This window comes from Rhagoletis zephyria, unplaced genomic scaffold (assembly GCF_001687245.7).
Source record: "Rhagoletis zephyria isolate East Lansing unplaced genomic scaffold, Rhagoletis_zephyria_1.1 Rzeph_scaffold_10987, whole genome shotgun sequence".
Taxonomy (NCBI): domain Eukaryota; kingdom Metazoa; phylum Arthropoda; class Insecta; order Diptera; family Tephritidae; genus Rhagoletis; species Rhagoletis zephyria.
In genome coordinates, this window is record NW_016168064.1 from 11,310 (window position 1) to 20,056 (window position 8,747).

The 8,747-nt window shown below is 35.4% G+C and overlaps 1 protein-coding gene across 1 annotated transcript; it reads right to left on the bottom strand.

Annotated features, from left to right (window-relative positions):
- Positions 1–4,941: 4,941 nt before the first annotated feature.
- Positions 4,942–8,739, bottom strand: LOC108376799 (facilitated trehalose transporter Tret1-like; the record flags this gene model as incomplete). Its single annotated transcript, XM_017633041.1, has 2 exons — positions 4,942–5,142; positions 8,608–8,739. Coding segments are annotated over 2 exons (333 nt in total), but the record flags the coding sequence as incomplete, so codon positions are not given.
- Between the last annotated feature and the right edge of the window lie 8 nt (positions 8,740–8,747).

Here is an 8,747-nt window from a genome sequence, read left to right on the forward strand (position 1 = left end):
AAGAAAAATCTGTAATTTTAGTATAATAATGTACAATTTTGAAGGCGCTAAGACCTGCCGTTAATTTTTGACAGATTTTTTTTTTTGTTGATGATTTTGCGCATCCTTTTCATACAAAGTAAGTATGTTCGACCATTTTTTGTCGGCTGCGGGCTTATCCTTTGATTTTTGCCTGATTTAGTGCTGTTCTATTCTCATTTTAGTCGAGTATATGGGCGCGAGCTGCATTTCTAAATATTGATCTGAGTTCTTTTTTTCACATAAGCGTCAATTGTGTTGGCCTTCAATGACATTTCGAAGTACTTTAAATGACATTCGTTCATACAAATATCTTTCTATTAGAAATTATGTGCTACCTTTTACTTGATGCCGATCATCTTACTTGTTCTCCTTTTTTAATGACTGTTAACTTCGAGGAAAACTACTGAGTTCTGTAAAGTTGCAGTTAAATTGCGACTGCATACATATTTGATGGTAGAAGTTACGTAGGCGAATTTTTAAGTATAATTTTTTGTTTACATCTTCGTTGTTAGTTAGTGGTGGACATCACGATGCGGGAAATTGAAATCCATCAAAATGGCTCGCCATAATTACCAACTAGCAAAAATTGGGCGCACACAGAGTCAAAAGAGCAAAAAAAAAAAATCTAAACAAAATATGAAATTACACTATTGGCACAAACGCGCTGCGGAAAGGAATAGCAAACAACGCTGGAAATAGAGAATCAACTGAAAAAAAAAATGCTCGTCAAAATGAAAGAAGAAATTGAGAAACTTCGCTGAACAAACTCAACTCCAAATCATTTAGCTGACAAAATACACACAGCCAGTGAGGAACAAACAGAAACAGAAACAGAAACTGAAGAAGCCACTACAACGGCAGTGGCTTTGTCAAAAAGGCGGAAAATATTTGCCCGCCAAAAAAAAATAAATAAAAAATTGCAAAGAAAACAACTAATCCAAGATAAATAAAGAAAATTGAAAATTTCGTTTGCTGCATGCGCTCCACAATGCCCGCACACGGTGACAGCCGTTACATAAAAATGCTAAACGACAAAACTTTGCAGTCGCGACTTGCAACTTGAGACGTTGGCAAATGATTACGACCACTCAACAGTTATCCTCCTCGTCTATGGCGGTACGATGGTACCTTGTGTGGGAGGGGAGAAGTACCAGGAAGCTGGAAAGCACTTTGTACTTTGCCTGGCTGCCTGCCTGGTAGCCGTGGCGTTGACTGGACCTTTGAACTCACTGATAAGAAGAGACAATTTTGTAAGTTGTTGAGGTTGGTTAGTTGTATACGGCACAAAGGCAAAAAACATATAAACAAACATAATAATTGTATGTACAAATAGAAACAAATACTTAAATATATATGTATGTTGGAGGAAATGCAAAATGTTGCGAGGAAAAGTAAATAAAGTATGGATAATTGTTTGCAAAATTTCGCGGATAAACAAGCAAGAAAATTGCAACTAAATATATCTACATATGTACATGTAATTTAGATTTGATAAAGGCAATAAATGCACAAGGGTAGGACAATTGGAAGTGTAAGGTAAGTATGTTCGTACGTACATATATTGGGCATTTCTTATGGGCATTTGCATGGTTTAAATGTCGTCGAAAAATGCAGTGAAAAATTATCAATTGTTGAAAATAACCAACTTGTAGTTAGCTTTTTGGCGGGATTACGATAGCTATGACAAAACCAACATAAATCGCGTTGTAAAGTCGTGCTGGAGTCATGCATAAACAACCGGGAGTTTGTCTGCTTTACAAGTTTCTATTTAAAAATCCTCATACAAAAACTGCTTTGAATACATTTATTTTCTATACTTCACAAATACTTTTTCGAATTAAAGACAAATAAAATGAAGTTCGAACTTTTATATTAAACATTTTGATGTTATGTCTGACAAAATTCTGATAAAGGGCCACCTACGGCAGAATATGAAAAAAAAGATAAACAAATATGCGTTGAATGTCAATTAAATAAATAAAAAGTTAATAAAAAAATTTAAAAATAACAAATTTTTTTTATATTAATATCTTATGTCCAATAGAAATTAGTTACAAATTGGTTGGCATATAATGCAGTGGTATCCAGGTCTAACTTTTTTGTGGCCATCGCCCCACCAAAGTAGTTAACTTTTTTTCGAACAAAATAAACAGTTAATAGTTAGCACTAGTGTTCGCGTTAATAGACTAAAGTTGGGTGTAAGCTAACGTCACTCTCTGCAGGGAAGTTACTGCTGAAATTTGGCTTATTTTCTATGTAGTTTTTTTTTTAAGAAATTCGTATTAATGCATGCGACATCCACCTTTGTATCCGATTTAGTCGCTGTCTTCGTATTAGTACTCGTATTCCTCTTCATATTCTTATTTGTATTTATCGTCGTCGTCGTCTTCGTATTCACCTCCGTATTCGCCTTCGGAGTCGTTTCAATGCAACTTTTGTATTCGTCTTCGCAATCATTTTCATATTCACCCTCTTCTTCGTTTTCGTATTCGTTCACTACTCATTCTCGTGTTCGGAGATTTAATTATTTGGCAACCCCTTTTCAAAATTATTAATTCTGGTTAATAGTGCAGTTAAACGCCTTGCATTCCCTGAATACGTTGCAACATTTTACTCGATATATATTTAAGTCACTAAGATTTTAAGCGAGCGGTAAAAAAAAGTTTTTATCTTTTACCTGAACCAAAATGGTGTTTCAATCATTCAATTTGATGGAGTATTATGGAAGGTATGGCGCTTTATTGGCCGGATACAGTGCTTTCAGCTTTTTAAACCCCCTTTTTCTAATAAATAACTAAATTTGAAAAACTTGACTATGTTTCTCTTGTACGGACGCTGCTCCCCTTCAAAACAATATATCATCATCGAACCAGACCATTGTTCCAGACAGTGAATGAAGAGAAAAAATTTTTCACAGAGTTTAATTTCGTTGGCAACTCTGACATCGAAATTGATTAGGGTTGTACGATTAACTGTGCTATGAAATGCTGCCACATCATTGAAAAATTGCAAGAATTTCGTCACGGGCACAACGATTCCGTTAGGTTATTTAAAATAGCAATGCAAACTGTATTAAGATGGGAACGAATTTCGGTGTATAAATAACAACTGCCTCATACCCAGAGTGGATCAAATTCTAGCTAGCTGTTGCGATATAAGCACTACTTATTGTAGTCATAACCATTACCACTGCCATTACCAATACCATTACCAAAAATATTACAATTACTACATATTATCACTACGATTGCCAATAGTATTTACACTCCAAGTATTATTGCTATTACTTTTACCATTACTATTACCATTACCATTACTTTTACCATTACTATTAGCATTATCATTATCATTACTATTACCATTACCATTTCCCCTAGCTATTACTACTGCCGCTTCCATTACTACTGCCAATACCACAATTACCATTACTATTAAAATTACAATTACCTTTACTCGTACCATTATCATTACTACTATTATTACCACTACCATTATCCCGACCATTACTATTACTATAGCCATTTCCATTACCGGAACAATTACATTACCACTACAATTACCATTACCATTAGCATTATCACTACTATTACCAATTAAATTACCATTACCATTAACGTAACCATTACGAACGCCATCGTTTAACCAAATCCTCCTTTCAACACCTTGCACTGCAGAGCTTTTGAGCTTTCACGGGGACAGCTTGTTGAACCGCTCACCAAAATGGGAATGCAAGCAAAGAAAATTTCCTTCACACTAACTTTAAACCATAAATCTACTACCGTAATATTAAAAGGTGCGGCGATGAATGCGCAATTTAAACACTTCAAACGTTGTTGCAACAACAACAGCAAAATCAGGTTGCTCGAGTGGCAACCACCCTCTACAATTGAAATTTTCTCCTTTGCAACATTTTACTCGTAATAAACGTTGATGCTACACCAACTCGCCAATAAAAGTATATGTATGGGAGGGATATCAGGCAATTGCAATAAAAAAAAAAAATATGTATACATATTTGTGAGTTGTATAGAGGGCGGACGCCGAGTGCTGCTTACATGCAACATCACCATCTCTTCTCTATTAACATTTTCGACATGACCATAATCGCCATAACCTATTGCTCGCAAATTAGCCACAAATGTTGAGAAGCTGTTGCTTGGTGGCTGACTAAATGGTTGAATATGTAGTTGAATGGCTGAGTGACTGACTTACTGACTTGCTGACTGCTTCGCTAATAATTTTGACCGCTTACAATTGAGGCATGAACCACATCAGCCACTTAAAACACAATATTACTCGTTCGATGGCCAGCCAGATGGTCGATGTAAACGGAGGTAATTGAGAGGTGATCGCCAATGATGATCGTGCAACCGTTTAAATTTGTAGTAATTTTAAGTTGGAGAAATCAAGCAAGCGAGCAATAAAATGAAAATAAAAAAAATAAAAAAATGGTTGTTGTTGAAAAGTTTTCGTTGCAAACGTGTGTCGAGTTTGTTTCAGCCGCATGTGTGGGTGTAATTTCCCACGCCCAGTGGAATTTCAAGCAGAATGGTAAGGAAATTTTCAACGGACTTTAAAATGGTAAAATGTATGTCGAAGCGCGTTTTTTTTTAATTCTTCTGTATTTAAATACAGTAAATTAGTTACAAAAAAATCAAAATTTGCAGTTTCGTATATTTACTTCACATATTATCTGATACCTACGTTCTACAGTAGTAGTTACTAGTCAAACTTTAATACATTCATGCGAGTACCTACGTAGATAAATGTTAGTACTTACTTTAATAATTCATAGTTAAAAAAATAATAATAAATTAATTATACATTTGCATCTAGAACGAATGCATGTAAAATTTTCATAATTATTTTTGGAGATAGCAGGGATGCACGCGCCGCTTTACATAAACTTTGCCTCCTTCGCTAATCTTGTTCCATTGACTTGCCTCTGGTTTCTTCGAGGAAGATGAGTAAATAAATGCCACAAACAACACATACACCCGTGCAGGAGTACATAGTCACAGGTAGGCCATAATTGTAGAGGAACATTGGATAGAGGTGAAGTGCACCAAACACACAAATGCTCATGAAGACCATACTTATCGCTTGAGCTTGACCGCGAATCTGAAAAAAGCGGTTTATTTTTATTTATTTTTTAACAGTGTCATTTTGGATTTTTTTCCACATCGTGAATGATCGATCGCATGTTATGAGTATTTCATATGGAAGAAAATGTGCAACACAGTCAACATAAAAAAATGTAAAAAAGTACTGCACTATTTTTACCGACACTCACTGTAGTTATTCTCTTTAAAAAATGGGTTGACAAGTTTTCTAAAATATATTCATACTGGATATGAATATTGACATTGATATCGACATGCTGATATTAACTAATCTCATTGTGACATATTTTTCCTTTTTGGTTGTTGTTGTTTCCGACAGGGTGGGTGTATGATGTATTATGGAACGAATTTCCGTCATCCCTTGTCAAATTTGGTTTGGAGACAAACCGGTTTCGGCGTTGTGCCATCTTCAGTGTCATTTTCGTTCTGCATAATTTTTGTTGGTTGCTCGTATTTATACTCCTTGTTAACTACCTCTTTCTTTTGTTAGGTACGTCTTTTTAGTTTTGCAGTGTTTGCGGTACTCAATAGGTAGATGAATTGTTTTGGCTCCATATCTGTCCTTAATATTTTCTTGTTGTCATTCTTCTTCTTGTACAGTAGTTTTAGAGGTTCAAACAGTACGTCCGATGCAGTATTTATTTGCTCATTTATTATTTGTCCTTTGAAGGTCTTCTGTTTATATATTTCCATATTTTCTAATATATTCAATCTTTGTCCTTTATGTTGTACACGGAGAAGTTCTGTTGTTTGTCCAATCTTCATTGGTGTGCATTTATTTTTGATCATGTGATTCGCGAAGTTCGATTCTATTGCAGCCTCTGGTTTTCGTTTTTTCTTATTATAATCCCTTATGTGTTCTCGATACCTTGTTCTTATATTTCGCCCCGTTTGTCCTATGTAACTGTGTCGGCACTCACAGGTTAACTTGTAAACACCCTGTTTATCTAGCGGGTCTTCCTCGCTTATTTTCTCTTTTAATATATTTCCCACTGTGTTCCTTGTTTTAAATGATGTCTGAATGTCGTACTTATGAAAGAATTTGGCAAGTTTGTAAGATGTCTTTCCTGTGTAAGTTAGAGCTGCCCAAGTTTTTTTATTGTTTTCCTCTTTGCTAGTCTTTTTCGATTTTGTGTCCTTTCTTAACTTCTCCACCAGGCCTCTCCTATATCCGTTATTTTCCGCAATGGCATATATTGTATCCAGTTCCTTCTTGTAGCATTCTTCTGTTAGAGGTGTCCTTTCAAGCCTCGTTATTAGTTGTTTAAATGCTGCATTTTTGTGTTGCTGTGGGTGGTTTGAGCTATTGTGTATAATTGTGTCTGTGGCTGTTGGTTTTCTGTATATTTCGAACTCTATCTTGTTCGTGGTATCGTTTATTTTAATTGTTAAATCCAGATAGTTAATCTTTCTTTCCTCTTCCGTTTCCATGGTGAATTTTATATTCTGGTGTTGTTTGTTGAGATAGTCTAGTATCTGTTTCTCTTTGTTTCCCTCTATTAGACATATTACATCATCGACATATCTCGCGTAGAATTTTACTCCTAGGTTGGTCGATAGGTTTTTCATGTATTTCTCCTCCAGTGTTTGCATGAATACTTCCATGAGTATTGCTGACGTCGGATTGCCCATTCCTAACCCGTTAATCTGTTTATATATCTTATTGTTGAACCGGAAGTAGTTTTGTTTTAATGTGACCTTCAACGCGTTTATTATTTCCGTGACAGCTTCTCTTTTCATTTTTCCCATCAGTATTAATATATTAATCCCAAATTACTTTAAATATATGGCTACCTGTATTGAGCACAAGCACCCTACTTGAAAATTGTTGAAACTTGAAGTTGAGTACAATCATTTCAGAATATCAGTGAATGTGAGTAGAACTCGGTACTTTTAGGTACCTATTCGTCACAATATTCGAATCAATCGTCACGTATTCGAATCACTCCGGAGTACATATATTAAAGTGATGATTGGAGCCGAGTATTTTTGAGTATTGAGTACTTTCGAGTTCTGAGTACTCTCGGATTCTTTTGTGAGTACCAGGTACTTGAGAGTATTCGGTATCGACACTTTTAAATATCTAGTGCTGTCGATCGTTTTAAGAATCGAGTTCTGAGTACTTTAGGTAATATTGAGTACTTCGAATCAATCCGGAGTACATATATTAAAGTGATGATTGGAGCCGAGTATTTTTGAGTATTGAGTACTTTCGAGTTCTGAGTACTCTCGGGTTCTTTTGTAAGTACCAGGTACTTGAGAGTATTCCGTATCGATTATTTTAAAAACCTTGTGCTGTCGATCGTTTTAAGAATCAAGTTATGAGTACTTTAGGTACCGAAACTACCCAATACTAGTAATTTTTATTTTTGATATCGTTAACGATATATGTATTTAACGATACCGTTGTCGATTTTAGTGATATCGATACTTTTTTAATAATTTTGTTTATTGATACCGTTGTTAAAATGTTTATCGATATTTTCATGGAACTTATTATGGATATCGTTTTTCCATTCTGATAACAACATAAATAACAAACCAAGTAATTTCCCCTTTCAGCTCGGTACAATTTCTATTTATCCCCATTTGACCTGTTTATAGATTTTCAGGAATTTAAAATGTTTATGCTGTTATTAAATTTTACACTTTTTACCAAAACCAAAGATAGAGATATGTGCATGAGTGTCCCAGAACAAAATACGTATTTTTTGTAGCTCCTACTGCGTTTTTCGTTTAGTCAGAGATGGTTAGGTTAGCAAGCGAAGGCAGGCTATTCCTGTCTAGAGTTCGGTTGGTGGTCAGCGGCCCAGATGAGAACATATTTCCAAAAATCTATACATCCCTTCTTCATCTTTTTATTTGGCATTACGACCTTTTGTCGTTTTGGCCAAGCGCCCCTCTCTTTTACGAAGTTGCGTCAGTTGTTCATCCCGAGTGCTAACAGGTTTTTCTGTTCTTCTTGTAAGCAAAAGTTATCCATTGCTTGATGTATACTATCTTGACTTATCCTATCCTATCCTATCAGTTAGTCTCTACAGTGAGACGGTTTTTAGCACCAGATCCTCGAATAAACGCTCTAATCTTGTACCGAGTTAGTTTTTGTCGACCTCAAAAACTTTATATGTCAGATTCCTTCTCATTTCTGTGAGCAACTTCGAAGTCAGAGCCAAAGTCTATCTTCGATTACTTATACATAGATAAATATACCACTTTTTGTATCCTTTGTAAGCAGAGCACATTGCACGTAAAAATACTCGTGAATTTTCTATTTTTTAGTATCTTTGAAGTAATAGAAATTTAGATTTACTACAACTGAGACCTATGGAGAAGTATTGATCATATTCAAAAATCATTAATTCAAATTCAAGCCGGGATGGGTTATCGTCATCCTCCACACATGTATACATACATTAATAATTCCTCACCCAAATCATTCCATCTTAACTCCAATTTTACTCACCTTTGCCGGCAGAATTTCCACAATAATCGTATAGGTCAGCCCAACAATGCCAAAAGCGGCCGTGAACACAACCAAAGCCATCAGCAACACCGGCGCCCATTCGTATTGTGCCTTCGTTACGTCATCGGTGAATTGGACAA